This window comes from Corythoichthys intestinalis, chromosome 17 (genome assembly GCF_030265065.1).
Source record: "Corythoichthys intestinalis isolate RoL2023-P3 chromosome 17, ASM3026506v1, whole genome shotgun sequence".
In the NCBI taxonomy this organism is placed as follows: domain Eukaryota; kingdom Metazoa; phylum Chordata; class Actinopteri; order Syngnathiformes; family Syngnathidae; genus Corythoichthys; species Corythoichthys intestinalis.
Window position 1 is genome coordinate 12,698,241 of NC_080411.1, and position 16,840 is coordinate 12,715,080.

Below are 16,840 nucleotides of genomic sequence, written 5' to 3' on the forward strand. Positions count from 1 at the left end.
CATCCTCTTTTTAGCTTCAACTGTCTCACAGACAGCCTCAGGTTTTCCTGCAAAACATCCTGATAAACATTTGAATTCATTCCATTAATGATTGCCAGTTGTCCAGGCCCTGAGGTAGCAAAACAGCCTCAAATCATGATGCTCCCTTCACTGTGCTAAACAGTGGGGATGAAGTGTTGATTTTGGTGAGCTGTTCCATTATTTTCTCAACACAGGACGTTGTGTGTTATTCCCAAACAATTCTACTTTGGTTTTATCAGTCCACCAAATATTTTGCCAAAATGTCTGTGGCGTGTCCAAGTGCCTTTTTCCAAACATTAAACGAGCGACGATGCTTTTTTTTGCTTTTTTTTTTTTTTTTTTAAAGCAGTGGCTTCCTGCGTGGTGTCCTCCCATGAACACCATTCTTGGCCAAATTTTTACATATAGTTGATGTGTGCACAGAGATACTGGACTGAGCCAGTGATTTCTGTAAGTCTTTAGCAGGCACTCTAGGGTTAGTTTTTACCTTTCTGAGTATTCTGCGTTGAACTCTTGGCGTCATCTTTGGTGGACGGCTAAAGCTTGGGAGAGAAGCAACAGTGCCAAACTCTCTTCATTTGTAGACAACTTCTCTGACTGTCGACTGATGAACATCCAGACTTTTAGATATGGTTTTGTATCCTTTCCCAGCTTCATACAAATTAACAATCCAAGACAGCAGGTCATCAGACAGCTCTTTTGACCGAGCCATGATGCAAATCAGACAATGCTTCTCATCAAGACTAATCTTACGAGGTGTGTGTGTTTTGTAGTGGGAAGGGCAGCTTTAAACCACTCATCGGTGATTGGGAACACACCTGACTTAAATTGTTTGGTAAAAATCAGTTTCAATTGCTCTTTGAGTCTCCTTAGGCAGAGGGTTCACTTATTTATTTCCCCCCTTCTGTCATTGTATGCATGCTATCCTCATTAGAATATGAAAACCTATAAATGTTTGGGTGGTTTTAGTTAAAGCAGACACTGTTTTTACATCTGTGATTTTGACAAAGAGCAGATCACATTTGATGGTGATTTTATGCAGAAACGTGAGCAATTCCAAAAGGTTCAGATACTTTTTCATACCACTGTATATTGTGGTTCTTGTGAAATTGAACAAAGGATTTTAACTTCACTTTAGTAAGCAGAACAAGTCAGGCTAACTTTTTAAACACCTTTATTCACAGAACACTAACGCAATAACTATGTAAAGTCACGGTGGCACCACGACTTTACATAGTTGGGAAATTCATGACCTGCGGGAGTGTTCTATTTACAAAGAAAGTGATACTAACTTGTTCTGCTTACTAAAGCAAAGCTAAATTCCTTTGTTAAATCTCGTAAGCTCCACAATAAGTCTTATCAAATAATTATGTTTTGGTTTTAAAACTTCAGCCGCATCAGAGAGATCACAGAACCGTGGGTTGCAGATATTTGACTTCCATATCCAATAACGGCAGTGAAGTTAATCATTAAAAGTGTAATGAGTTAGTGATTTTTTAGGTGTATTTAATATAAAAATCTCCAACTTTATGATAATTCTCATGATTTTAAGACGGTATAATGACTTACGAGTTGAAAATATTCCATGAAAAACTAAGCACAATTAATGTACAGTTTTTGTACATCAATCTGTTGTATCCATTGAATGACATCAACAGGGATAAGCCCTCTTGTACGGAATGTTAGAAGTTAATACAAGGTTTTTAAGGGTGTTAATTGTTATTGCTGTGCTTATTACCAGATGTAATACTGACTAGAAGAAGCGTACGTACACAACTGCCAGCTGCAGGTTCATTAATCCCCCCCTGGCGAGGCCTCAGTGACGCACGGTGGACTTTGCCTGTGCCACAGCAAAGCAGGTGAGCTCCTCTCCATGTGGATGTGCGCGTAATCTCGCAATATGCGTGGTTAGCAGGTCAACGCACAATCTGTTTCAAGACTGGCAGGGACATTCAACAAGCATTAGCTTGGTTAGCCCAAAGAGGGTGTGTACATTTATCTGCTGATTCAGTTATACTCAAAAAGAGGCCCGGGGGAATTTTGAGGGGGAGGTGGGATGTAGTTTATTCCACTGCAGAGTTGGAACAGGTGCTTATTTGAAGTAAGGATTTTCAAGGACAGGCAGTCTTGCATTTTTCCACTTGTTGCATTACAGTGGCTGTTTCTCTCTATTTACGTGTGCGTTTTCCTTAATTCTCATCATATTAAAGCAAATTAGTACAGTTTAAGGGGATAATTCTAGTACTTCTAAAGCACTGGACATCTATCGCCGTCAATGGCAGGCAATTAGTTAAAAAATAACAGTGTGAACAAGAGATATTTCCAGTAATTTGATTATGCATCCTCTATTGGTAAACATATCAGCGGGCGTAGGAGCATATGTTATGTTTTCATTCATTCTATTAACTAGATGGCCACGGATTACCTATTTAACATGCCAATGCATCATAAAAGAATCACGCTCAATATGATTACAAGTTACTGGTGGTTCAGCAGTAAAATGTGTATCTATTTAAAGGATTTTAGGCCCTGTGAACAAGGATTTAAGAATGATCCTTTTAACAAATTCACTTCTAACTATGGAGACATCCTGAAACAGTAAATATATCATGAGCCAAATATATGAAAAACGTAATGGGGGAAAACTACAAAACTTCAAGCATTTTTTTTTCAGTTATCTTTAAATTGAATCTGGGGTTTTTGTTAATGTCGAGAATGAGATTTTTTTTTTGTACTTTACCCCATGCAAAATCCGAAAATGACGACTGTGAAGGAGTTACTGTTGAACGGTAAAATTCTGGAAGTGACGGTTCGATTCCCTGCCAATATTATCTCGACAAAGCGGATTATAACGGGCACGGAGTAATTATTACTACTTCATTGTATTAGCATTACTTTAAATATTAGCGCTATATATATTATTTGCAACAACTAAAAATACAATACATCCATAATGAAACACGTGTGTTGTCAACTAACGCACTACAAATAAAGTTTTATTGCAATGCTGGAGAAAACGACGTCAGATGATTGATCTAACCGAAGAGACCAACCTTGCTGAGCACCCCGCTGAAAATGCCGACGCCCACCGGGTTCCCCGTTTCTTCTCTAGTTTCCGAATCCTCCTCGGAACCGGAGGAGTTCCAGCTTTGGTTGTCCGACATGACGCTGATGGCTGTGTGTAATTCCGGGCACAAAATCGAGGGTAACGGCTCACCGAATCATGTCGAGAAAAAAAAAAAAAAAAAAAAGACAAAAATGCCGTCTTCAAAAAGAAAACAGGCCTCGGGAGACAGCCGTAAATCCTTCCGTTTCCTTCAGACGACGCAATTTCTAATACCTCGGCCGTTCTGCGCCATGTCCACTTGACGTCTTGAGCAATCGACAGTCCTTGCCAATGTGTGCTTTGACGTGCGTGTGTGTTGCTACAGCTTGGAGGGGCGCTGGCCGTCGTGACGTCATCAAATCGCTTCCTGAAATGGAGAGGTAAGCTCCGCCCCCTTTGTGTTGCTGTCTCTGGAAATAGAAGGGGTTGCCCGATTTAGATAAAGAATGGAAATGGGAGATAAGCAAACACGCACCATGGAAAATCCCAAAATTTTAAACCCTTCAGGGATAGTTATCGCTACAGTGGATAGCTTTTAAGAATTTAAAGAGCAGGTGACTATTTTGGGTAATTTGTTTTATTTGTTGTTTTTTTTTAAATTATTTTTTCTAAACTTAAGTTGACCTTACTATTTTTCATTATAAAACATATTAGATTGATTATTATTCCTTCATTCAGTCATTCATTCATCTTCTGAGCCGCTTATCCTCGCAGGGGACGGCGGTGCTGGAGCTTAACCCCGCTAACAACAGGCAGGAGTTTTTTTTTTTTTTTTTTTTTTTTTTAATATATTAATAATAATTGTATTTTTTATATATTTTTCAATAACTATAAATAGATTTATAAATTAATACAATGTAAATAAAAACTACATTAATGAATGAAACCAGAAATCACTCAAAGTTGATTCTTCTTTTTTTTATTCACAGTATTAGCTCATTAAATGCCATTGATGGCGATACATGTCCAGTTATACAGGGAAGGCTGTGACTGCTTATTTTTCAGTGCCATTGATGGCGGTAGACGTCCAAACCATTTTAACAAGTGCGAATGGCAGTCAATGAGCTAAATGAGTGCCCTGAGGTTCGGAAAAATTATAATCCGTGCATGAATGGGTTAGATCTGCAAATGATATAAAATTATGACGTAAACATTGGTTGTGCAGTTTTATTGGACTGCACTATCCAATACTGCCGAATTTAATGACTACAGGGTATTATACTAAAGATGTAATATATGTACAACATATGATTTGTAATTGATTTGTGATCTTAAATATCAATGTCAAAGAAGTTAATGAACTCAACAAGAAAAATGCATATATTGTATCACTTCCTTGCACAAAGAGTGAGACTACATAATTAGATGTTTAGATTTTGCTACTAGTAAAACCCTCTAATTCGCTTTCTCGACAAACTACATAAAAACATAATCATTGTTATTGTTGAAGTTGCTTGTGTTTAATTATTTATCTAATATATTCTTTTCTAATTGGTATACTGAAATATATAGAGCTTTGCATATTTTTATTCATTGCAAGTTACCTGTACAAATAATTCTCAATTCTCTAAATCTCTTTATCAATTCAATTACATTTTCAGCTATTTTTCTACTTATTCATTCATACATACTGTATGCAACTTTGACTTAGTTTCCTTTTTAGATTTGATCAAATTTTTATATGTTTATGACTGTTTTAATGACTTTTTGTAGGCATAAATGCAAAAGAGAAGGGGCAAATCACTGCGCTATCCTGGCTCAAGGGCGCCTCGGCACTCCCTCAAACACTCTCATTCGCAAGATTTGAACCTTCGTCCCATAGAAGTGAGTCAAACAAAGTTTATTAACCTTTTTTGAGATAACCAAAAAACAACATATGTAAACATATTTTTCACTCAGCACTGTCAGAACGTCTCGAGCCATGTGAGATCTTCATCTCTAAACCTAAATTACATAGCATTGTACTGTATATGCATTTCCTGGAATAAAAAGTAATCTAGTAAACCATTCATGTGCTTCTCTCCCCCGAGCTTGAAAAAACCTTTGCTTAATGAGTCACACTGTAATCCCTGGGCCTTCTTCCGCAAATACATCGGTGCCGATAATATATATGTTGTGTACAAGAGGGTAGAGTTTTAGTGTTAGGCCTCGTCACGAGTTGTGCGGGGACTGCAATCATCTAGCGGAGTCACCAGACCTCCGAACCGCAAGACTTCCATTAGCTACACAATGCAAGGCTTCTCTGCACATAGGAGGACATTTTGAGGGATAGTGCCTAAGCAAAAGATAATAAATATATATTTTTTTTTAAATTCAAGAAGAAGTAGCCTCACATGCCTAGTGTATAAGGGGTGGGGGAGGTATAATCTTAATTTTTGTAGTCTACACTGCTTACAACATACTTAAAGGAACAACACGGGATTTTTAGAGTTTATTTAAAATACTTTTCTACTACATGTTTGTATGTTACCCTAATGCCCTGATGAGTACACAAAGCTGTGAAATTTTAACTAACACTCCCCCAAAAATACCCTTTTTTTAACCTTCAATAGAAAAGGTTCTGGTAGGGTTGCCAACAGTCCAGGATTGCACGGGACATCCTGGAATTTAGGAAGTTCTGATTGGTACCGATACCTAAATTCCTAATCTCCCGCGCAATCCTGGACTTCTGGCAACCCTAGGTTCGGGTCGATAACTCTGGGCGAACACGCCTGTGCAAGTCCCCGCGAAAGCAGCGCTGTTCCACCGAGCCATCGCCTAGTCTTCACTTGGTAAAAACATTTTTCTAACCCACTTACATACAGTGGGGCAAATAAGTATTTAGTCACCCACTAATTTTGCAAGTTCTCCCACTTGAAAATATTAGATAGGCCTGTAATTGTCAACATGGGTAAACCTCAACCATGAGAGACAGAATGTGGAAAAATAAACCAGAAAAACACATTGTTTGATTTTTAAAGAATTTATTTGCAAATCATGGTGGAAAATAAGTACTTGGTCAATACCAAAAGTTCATCTCAACACTTTGTTATGTACCCTTTGTTGGCAATAACCAGTGTTGTTAATAACGGCGTTACAATATAACGGCGTTACTAACGGCGTTATTTTTTTCAGTAATGAGTAATCTAATTAATTACTTTTCTCATCTTGGCAACGCCGTTACCGTTACTGAGGCGGGAAAGGCGTGCGTTACTAAGTTGGTTGAATAAAAAAAAGTCAGAGAAACGGACTCACGGGAACGAGAGCAGAGCAGGAGTGGGGAAGACGCCGTTGCAACCGCGATGCTAGGTGGCTCCAATAATAACTGACTGCAGCCATAGCCGACAAACTACACCCACATGACACGGTAGATATCATATTATAGAACTAGATGCAAATGACAGACACTGCTGCATTGCCAACATGTTTTAAGGACTACATGCGTTTGTAAACAGCCGCCATCTTAAAGCAGTAGACCTCTCAGGAAGGCCCTGATGTAGAGATCCTTCCTAGCGAACCTAAGTAATTTTTTTTTTTATCTAAAATGCTCCTAAATCGGCAAAATCTTAACTTAAATCTATCTTTAAATGATGAAACAGTTTTAAAACTTACGCATGTTTAAAGTAGACAGAAGGGAACTAATGCAATAACGGGAGAAATTTTAACAACTTTAACGATTGATTCACAACTTTAAATGACTTCCACACATAGCAAAGGTTACTAGCTAGTTATCGCAATACCCTTTTGTCTAGTTAAGTTGAGGGTAAAGAATTGGGCTAGGGCCAATTGTCCCCCAAACCCTTTAAGCTTCACATTGTGTGACCTGTTTTTTTTTTTTTTTTTTTTTTTTTTTGAGAAAAAAAAAATATATCACTCGTTACTTTGCCAAGTAACTAATTACTCTTACATTCAGGTAACTGAGTTACTAACGCAATTACTTTTTGGGAGAAGTAATTTGTAACTGTAATTAATTACTTTTTTAAAGTAAAATTAACAACACTGCATGGCACTAAATGCGTTAGTAGACAGCCGCCATCTTAAAGCAGTAGACTTTTTAGGACGGCTCTGTTGTAGAGAACCTTCCTAGCGAACCTAAGTAACTTTTTATCTAAAATACTTCTAAGTCGGCAAAATCTTGACTTGAATCTATCTTTAAATGATGAAACAGTTTTAAAACTTTCATATGTCGAAAGTAGAGAGAAGGGAACAAATGCAATAATGGGAGCAATTTTAACAGTTGATTCAGGGTAAAGGGTAAATTAGGGTAAAGAATTGGGCTCGGGCCAATTGTACCAAAAACCTTCACAAAAAACTTCACATAGTGTGGCCAATTTTTTTTTTTTTCTTTTTTTTTTTGAGGGAAAAAAAAAAAAAAAAGTAATTATCACCAATTACTTTGCCAAGTAACTAATTACTCTTACATTCAGGTAATTGAGTTACTAACGCAATTACTTTTTGGGAGAAGTAATTTGTAACTATAATTAATTACTTTTTTTCAGTAAGATTAACAACACTGGCAATAACGGAGGCCAAACGTTTTCTGTAACTCTTCACAAGGTTTTCACACACTGTTGCTGGTATTTTGGCCCATTCGTCCATGTAGATCTCCTCTAGAGCAGTGATGTTTTGGAGCTGTCGTTGGGCAATAGAGACTTTCAACTCCCTCCACAGATTTTCTATGGGGTTGAGATCTGGAGACTGGCTAGGCCACTCCAGGACCTTGAAATGCTTCTTACGAAGCCACTCCTTTGTTGCCCTGGCTGTGTGTTTGGGATCATTGTCATGCTGAAAGACCCAGCCACGTCTCATCTTCAATGCCCTTGCTGATGGAAAGAGATTTTCACTCAAAATCTCTCGATACATGGCCCCATTCATTCTTTCCTTTACACAGATCAGACGTCCTGGTCCCTTTGCAGAAAAACAGCCCCAAAGCATGATGTTTCCACCCCCATGCTTCACAGTGGGTATGGTGTTCTTCGGATGCAATTCAGTATTCTTTCTCCTCCAAACACGAGAATCTGTGTTTCTACCAAAAAGTTCTATTTTGGTTTCATCTGAACATAACACATTCTCCCAGTCCTCTTCTTGATCATCCAAATGCTCTCTAGCGAAAAACAGACGGGCCTGGACGTGTACTGGCTTCAGCAGGGGGACACGTCTGGCAGTGCAAGATTTGAGTCCCTGGCGGCACATTGTGTTACTGACAGTAGCCTTTCTTACTGTGGTCCCAGCTCTCTGTAGGTCATTCACTAGGTCCCCCTGTGTAGTTCTGGGATTTTTGCTCACCGTTCTTTTTATAATTTGACGCCACAGGGTGAGCTCTTGCATGGAGCCCCAGATCGAGGGAGATTATCAGTGGTCTTGTATGTCTTCCATTTTCTAATAATTGCTCCCACAGTTTCATTTCTTTACACCAAGTGTTTTACCTATTGCAGATTCAGTCTTCCCAGCCTGGTGCAGGTCTACAATTTTGTCTCTGGTGTCCTTTGACAGCTCTTTAGTCTTGGCCATAGTGGAGTTTGGAATGTGACTGACGGAGGTTGTGTACAGGTCTTTTATACCGATAATGAGTAAAAACAGGTGCCATTAATACAAGTAGCAAGTGGAGCCTCGTTAGAAGAAGTTAGACCTCTTTGACTGCCAGAAATCTTGCTTGTTTATAGGTGACCAAATGCTTATTTTCCACTGTAATTTGGAAATAAATTCTTTAAAAATCAAACAATGTGGTTTTCTGTTTTTTTCCACATTCTGTCTCTCATGGTTGAGGTTTACCCATGTTGACAATTACAGGCCTCTCTAATCTTTTCAAGTAGGAGAACTTGCACAATGGGTGGTTAACTAAATACTTATTTGCCCCACTGTAAGTAAGAGTAACAAAAAGTAACAAAGTAGGTTAAGTTACAAACTCCCTGTACTCCCTTTAAAGTTGCTATAAAATGGTGATCCTGTCAAAAATAATGAATTTGGCACTCAAATCTGGCACCTTTTTTATGATCATGTCTAGTTTTTTGGTGCTACGCTAGCTAGTACAAGTCGACAGAATGGCAGAACGGCCACACGGCAACAGGAGAATAGAAAGCCTATGGATAGTTATTCTCAGTGTGACATCACCATCTGTTTGGAGATTTTTTAGTGGGCGGGGCTAAGGCAGTGGAAAAAACTAATTAGGATCTAACTTCATTATTAAGCCTTGTTTGTCACTTGTTTATGGATGAATTTGTGTCCAAAATATTTTCCACATAATTTTAAAGTCACTCTGTGGTACAGTATTTCATAGCACCTTTAAATTTGTTGCTAATCAAAACAGCAGAAAAAGGGAGGCAATCTTTTCAAATGATTTATAGTTGACGTCTTGTTTTATATTAGTATCAGAAATGATCTCACGGAATGATTAGTGTAGTCACGTGATCGCCACAAAATGTTGTTTGTGTCAATGTTTACATTGTGAAAGAGATGCGATGGTTTGTTGCATGACTTATGTTTGACATAGCTAACAATATGAGTATTTTATAAACGCCCTCAGTAATGACATTCTCAGCAGCTTTGCATACAGCAGTTTGCTTTCAAAAGTCGTTTAGTGGAAACAATTATTTCAGGCAAGACACTTGATATGATTGGCCTCATTTTCAGCATTTTTATATTTTAATTCTGACTTTACTGGGTACACCTACTGCTCTATTTGGTCCACACCATGTGTTTTACCTTTACTCTACATTTGTGATTCACACCGAGGGCATGAAACATTAGTGAGTTATGTCAGGCTGATCAGATTTGATTAAATCATATCCTCTTTCCTCCTGCATGTTGCACAATGGTCAGTAGGAGAGACACAAGTGGGACAAAAGGAGGAACAGAATAAATTTGTCACATTAGGAGGGCGTCACATTCTCATGTCAGTAAAGTGCAGTGTACTTTTTTTTTTTTTTTAACTAATTTCTTGCTCGTTGTGCCATGACAATGTTGTTTCAATTTTTTAGTTTTTAGCGCCCTCTACTGTTTCTTACTGTATTTTCTTCAACTAGTAATACAGCCGTGTCATGCATACATTAATGTATGCAGGGGCGTTACCAGGGCGGCAGGGATGGGCAGTGCCCACCCACGGACACGCTCTGCCCACCCAAAGAAAACTGGATGCAGTACTATCAGCAGTCTGGGCACCGTGTATGGTATCCCATTCATATAGTACAGATGTGTTCTAAGTTGTAACCTTTGCGTTGTTACCTCCTCTTTCACCATAAAAAAAAAAAAAAAAATGAAATGAAATGTCGGTATTGTTCCTAGTGGGCGCAATACACATTTACGCATATTTTTTTTTTTTTTTAATATTTTATGAAAGTTTTCACCAGTGTTCACCTGGCTGTTGAGTTTGGTGAGTTTTGAAGCATTCTGAGGGGGTCAAAGTAGGGCTCAAAGCATTGGTGGGACAAAGAATGACTGCTAGGGGGCGCTTGGCGCTACATAGTGTATTTGGAATTTCTCCTTACATGGTATCAAAGATTGCACCGTTATTGACCTGCCTGCCGATTTTGGTGCATTTTGAAGCATTCTAAGGGGGTCAAATTTAGCTCAAAGGGGCTGCGGAACAAAGAATAACTACCGTAATTTTCGGACTATAAGCCGCTACTTTTTTCCTTCATTTTGAATCCTGCGGCTAATAGTCCAATGCGGCTTATTTGTTCATTTATTTGGGTCAATAGGCAACACATGCCTCTAAGTATGCATCGCAGCGCTACAGATGTAAATAACAATCAAAATTCATGTTCTGTGCTAATTATTTATTCAGTTACTGTTCTAATTGGGTCATTAATTCCTTGTTATGGTATTTTGTAACACTTTATTTGACAATCGCGTCATAAGACTATTATAAGACGGTCATATTTATGACATGACACTATCATGCTTATGACAGATGTCATCAAGTGTCATCCGGCAAATTATGTTACTAAATCCAATTTATGTCCAGTTTTGATCTTTTACATCCATTCAAAAGTGAGATAATTTGCCGGATAACACTATATGACATCTGTTATAAGCATTCATTAATGCTCATGACACTGTCGTGTCATAGTTATGATTGTATAATAACAGTCTTGTGGCGCCACTGTAAATAAAGGGTTACCAAATACCATGACTAGCAATTAATGAAACAACTGGAACAGTAACCAAATGAATAATTAGTACAGAACATGAATTTTGGATTTATTTACATCTGTAGCGCTGCAATTAATGCTAGGAGGCATGTTGGACAACAACAGTGTTGACAGTAGGTGGCAACAAGGGAGCAGTGATAGCCAAATGAAGCTTCTTGAAGCAATGAAGCTTTGCAGCCAATTGGTTTAAACCTTCATGGTGGTCCATTTGGTCTTATGACAGTCGTATGATGCTGCTGTCAAATAAAGAGTTACTGGTTAATATCTTTTGGTGTGACTATCCCATAGTACAGTGAGGACAGGTGCGGTTTATAGTCCAGTGCGGCTTATCTATTAACAAATGCCGTTTTCGTGTCGCATTTGGTGGGTGGCGGCTTATAGTCAGGTGCGCCTTATAGTGCGAAAATTACTGTAATAATAATAATAAAACCGAGGAACCACAATGGGTAACCTAAAAAAAAACATTGTCTCCTGCATGTCCATACTGTTCAGTTATGGATGTGTTCTAAATCAAATAAAATCAGATCAACTTTTATTTGTTTAGACCAAATCACAAGAACAGTTATCTCAAGGAGAAAACAAAACATGTTTTAAGGTGCAGTAGCCATACGCTGGATTTCGACCTACTTGAGCATTGTAGGGTTTTTATTTTATTATTTTTATTTTTTTCATTTTTTCCCCCCTCAAAATAACTCAAAATATAGCCATTAACATCTAAACCCCTGGCAACAAAAGTGAGTACACCGCATGGGAACTACGTGCATCCCTACATGTCCAAATTGAGTACTGCTTGTCATTTTCCCTCCAAAATGTCACATGACTTGTTACGGCTGCTGTCAGCATTGCTGCAGACATTGAAGAGGGGAGGGGGGTCATTCCCACAACCATGCTTGACTGTAGGCATGACCAGTGTTGTTAATAACGGCGTTACAATATAACGGCGTTACTAACGGCGTTATTTTTTTCAGCAATGAGTAATCTAATTAATTACTTTTCTCATCTTGGCAACGCCGTTACCGTTACTGAGGCGGGAAAGGCGTGCGTTACTATGCGTTACTAAGTTGGTTGAATAAAAAAAGTCTGAGAGAAACGGACTCACGGGGACGAGAGCAGAGCAGCAGTGAGGAAGACGCCGTTGCAACCGCGATGCTAGGTGGCTCCGTAGCCATAGCCGACAAACTACGCCCACATGACACGGTAGATATCATATTATAGAACTAGATGCAAAAACTGACACAGCTGCATTGCCAACATGTTTTAAGGACTACATGCGTTAGTAAACAGCCGCCATCTTAAAGCAGTAGACCTCTCAGGAAGGCCCTGATGTAGAGATCCTTCCTAGCGAACCTAAGTAACTTTTTTTTTTTTTTTTTTTCATCTAAAATGCTTCTAAATCGGCAAAATCGTAACTTAAATCTATCTTTAAATGATGAAACAGTTTTAAAACTTACACATGTTTAAAGTAGACAGAAGGGAACTAATGCAATAACGGGAGCAATTTTAACAACTTTAACGGTTGATTCACAACTTTAAATGACTTCCACACATAGCAAAGGTTACTAGCTAGTTATCGCAATACCCTTGTGTCTAGTTAAGTGGAGGGTAAAGGGGCTAGGGCCAATTGTCCCCCAAATCCTTTAAACTTCACATTGTGTGACCTGTTTTTTTTTGTTGTTGTTGTTTTTTGGTTTTTTTGTTTCTTGTTTTTTTTTTTTTTTTTTTTTTTGGAGAAAAAAAAAATTATCACTAGTTACTTTGCCAAGTAACTAATTACTCTTACATTCAGGTAACTGAGTTACTAATGCAATTACTTTTTGGGAGAAGTAATTTGTAACTGTAATTAATTACTATTTTAAAGTAAAATTAACAACACTGCATATACTGTATATAGATATAACTAGATGCAAAATGACAGACACGGCACTAGATGCATTAGTAAACAGCCGCCATCTTAAAGCAGTAGACCTTTTATTACGGCTCTTTTGTAGAGAACCTTCCTAACGAACCTAAGTAACTTTTTATCTAAAATACTTCTAAATCGGCAAAATCTTGACTTGAATCTATCTTTAAATGATGAAATAGTTTTAAAACTTTCATTTGTCGAAAGTAGAGAGAAGGGAACTAATGCAATAATGGGAGCAATTTTAACAACTTTTAACAGTTGATTCAGGGTGAAGGGTAAATTAGGGTAAAGAATTGGGCTCGGGCCAATTGTACCAAAAACCTTCACAAAAAAACTTCACATAGTGTGGCCAATGTTTTTTTTTTTTTTGAGGAAAAAAAAAAGTAATTATCACCAATTACTTTGCCAAGTAACTAATTACTCTTACATTCAGGTAATTGAGTTACTCACGCAATTACTTTTTGGAAGAAGTAATTTGCAACTATAATTAATTACTTTTTTTCAGTAAGATTAACAACACTGGGCATGACACACTTATCTTTGAACTCCTCAACTGGTCACCACCACACATGCATGAGACCATCGGAACCAAACAAATTAATCTTCGTCTCATCAGACCATAGGACATGGTTCCAGTAATCCATGTGCTTTGTTGACATGTCTTCAGCAAACTGTTTGCGGGCTTTCTAGTGTACCGTCTTCAGAAGAGGCTTCCTCCTGGGGTGACAGCCATGCACACCAATTTGATGTAGAGTACGGCGCATGCTCTGAGCATTAACAGGCTGACCCCCCCACCTCTTCAATCTCTGCAGCAATGCATACAACACTCCTGTAACGAGTCACATGACAATTTGGAGGAAAAATGACACGTAGTACTTAATTTGGACATTTAGGGATGTACGTATTTCCAATGCGGTGTACTCACTTTTGTTGCCAGTGGTTTAGATATTAATGGCTATATTTTCAGTTATTTTGGGGGGGAAATAAATTAACTCTATTATATAAACTGCACACAGACTACTTTTCATTGTGTCAACGTGTCATTTTGTCTGTGTCGTCCCATGAAAAGATATACTTGAATATCTGCAGAAATGCGAGGGGTGTACTCACTTTTGTGATACACTGTATGTATTATTATGATGGTGTTTTCCTAAACCATCTACTGTGAAAAACACGTCCTCAACTGAGAGGAAAATGAGTCCTCATGAAAGACTATTAACAACTGAACAAATAAAAATAAAGTATGTATAATATATTTGAACTAATTCACTGCCACAGACGGTGATAGACGGCCAATTCATGTGGAGTGAGAGGGCTGGCAGCTGTATTGCTGTATTGTACTTCATAAAACATCTAGTAGAAATACATGTATAGTTTATAGTTTGTGTATGTGATTAATTCATTGCGGCTCCTGGTGTTTGTATACCTTGAACACTGGGGGGCAGTATCATGCAGTCATGTAGAAAAAGACAACTACAGTACTTTATCTGTACCATAACTAAAGTACCCAAAAAATACAAAATTAAAAAAAATCCGAGACAAATACTCAAATATTGAATCTGAAAACCCTCATGTAATTGAAAGAAAATATTTTTCACGACACTACCATCTGCTGGATGTATTTGGGCACCGTACCACTTGGCCAAGTCAAATACTGCATATTGATAATTCCCTTTTTAATGACTCAGCATTTTCCATATGTCATACAGGGCTACTCCCCCTCCTCTTTGTCACGATAAAGTCAACGGAGCAGAACGTCATCGAGCGGCGCGTGAGTCATTTGTCAGCGGCGCGGGAACACTTTGACCTTCAGGGGACAGGCAGGTTTTTGCCTTCTCAGCAATTTCCTCCACTTTCCCCCCTTTTCCTGCCCAGTCAAGTGAATTAAAGATAGACTGTAAAATGAGCTAAGATTGAAGCATGTGAAGAACAATAAAGCGATCGAATCATGTGTTGACGTATCACGTCCACCGAGGCCCAAAAGCCGCATCTGGCTTCGGTTTGCTCACTTCACAAAGATGTACATTTTTTGTATTAAGTGTAAAAAAAAAAAAAGGATGATGATGCAGCAGTATTTTGCTCAGCCAGCAGGCTGCACTGCTGCACCATACTCTGTATTTGTATGCAGCCATCAACCAGCCAAATTTATATAGTAGAGTAGGGTGACCATATTTTGATTTCCAAAAAAGAGGACACTCAGCCCGGCCTCAAGATACTTGAATTTTACTCGAAGTTCACTCAAAGATGCCTAGATCACTTTAATATATTTAAAGTGTGCCCCCTCACTCTGGATGGAAAAATTCAGTTTTTGCAAAAAAATAAATAAATAATGACTTTTAATACACACACATATATATATATATATATATATATATATATATATATATATATATATATATATATATACACAGTGGGGAGAACAAGTATTTGATACACTGCCAATAGGTTTTCCCATTAGCAGTGTATCAAATACTTGTTCTCCCCACTGTATATATATATATATATATATATATATAGACGTATAATATTTAGTGCAGACCCATTGAAATGTAGTCCAGTCAATACACATACACACAGTAGGCTATGTGCCAACTAAACATTTTTATAATTTACTATCACGACAATTGTCCTTGACAAATTGTTATTCACATTCAATTGATATTCTCATTCAATGTTCTAGATTGCACACAAACAAAAACCGAAATAAACTGACAAACTATTCAACCAGCATGTTTCCAAACGTAGCAGTTCAAAACTACGTTTCCCATAATGCCTAGCGCAGTTTAGCTGACTGATAGCTAGCAGAGGCAAAGATCAAACTTTGCTATAAAAGTTTACAATAATCGTCAGCGCAACGATGCGACTCCAAACGGGATTTTACAGTCAAAGCTCCGACAGAAGTCAAAAGTTGCCATTATATTCGTATTTATCGTAAAAAACTTAACAACTAGGCAGGCGTTGAGGCCAAATCATCAACCCAGTAGATGGCGGTAATGCCTCATGATAGGGGTAAACTGCCAACAAAAATAAGAAGAACTACTCCTTCCCTGCTTCTAGTAGGAGCCATGTCAACTGCTGCCACCCAGCGGCCGGAGGGATTCTCTTCAAATTGGTCCCGTGAAAAATCATAAAAAACGGACATTTTTATGAATTTATAAAACCCACCCGGACCACGAGGATACTACGTGAAAGTAGGACTTGTCCGGACAAAAGAGGACGTTTGGTCACCCTATAGTAGAGGGAAGTTTAATATTTGTATTATTTTTTTAAGAAAAAGAATTCAAAGACGCAAACACAATCAATATAAAATTAGATATTTGCAAACATTGTTGTGCTTTGGCAAGCAATGATACAATTACATAGTATTTAAAGTCTAGTTATTTTCAGTACATAATTTTTGGTCAAGATGGGCATTTACACTTAAAATGTGATGCCCAGAATGCTCTAACAGTCAATCAGGGCACTTTCACACTAGACGAGCGTCTGGTTAGAGAGCTACCTCGCAGCAACACTTGCAAATGAGTTGTTGAAAAGGTTCAGCATTCACTGCGCCGACTGAACTTTCCAAGTAGCATCACGTGGACGAGAGGCGCACTCATTGATTGGACTTATAGAAGAGGAATGTTGCATAGCATAGCAAATCGCCCCTGGGACAGCAGCGGGGTCGCCCCCTCTCGACTC

General features: G+C 38.2%; 2 protein-coding genes across 10 annotated transcripts in view; one reads left to right on the forward strand and one right to left on the reverse strand.

Moving 5' to 3' along the window:
• The window catches only part of LOC130905311 (ceramide transfer protein-like), a 31,774-nt gene extending 28,258 nt beyond the window's left edge, over nucleotides 1–3,516 (reverse strand). For 3 of the 9 annotated variants that reach the window (XM_057818595.1, XM_057818592.1, XM_057818593.1), the window contains exon 1: nucleotides 3,075–3,514. In XM_057818595.1, the coding sequence (XP_057674578.1) occupies nucleotides 3,075–3,185 (111 nt within the window). In that variant the 5' untranslated portion in view covers nucleotides 3,186–3,514. Of the gene's footprint in view, nucleotides 1–3,074 lie in introns of all 9 variants that reach the window. The other 6 variants (XM_057818594.1, XM_057818596.1, XM_057818591.1 and 3 more) reach the window with 5 other exon arrangements.
• The window catches only part of LOC130905309 (synaptic vesicle glycoprotein 2C-like), an 87,517-nt gene continuing 73,690 nt past the window's right edge, over nucleotides 3,014–16,840 (forward strand). Inside the window, exons 1-2 of the mRNA XM_057818584.1 lie at nucleotides 3,014–3,507; nucleotides 4,841–4,951. The gene's annotated coding sequence lies outside the window, so the exon portion shown is untranslated. The remainder of the gene's footprint in view (nucleotides 3,508–4,840; nucleotides 4,952–16,840) is intronic.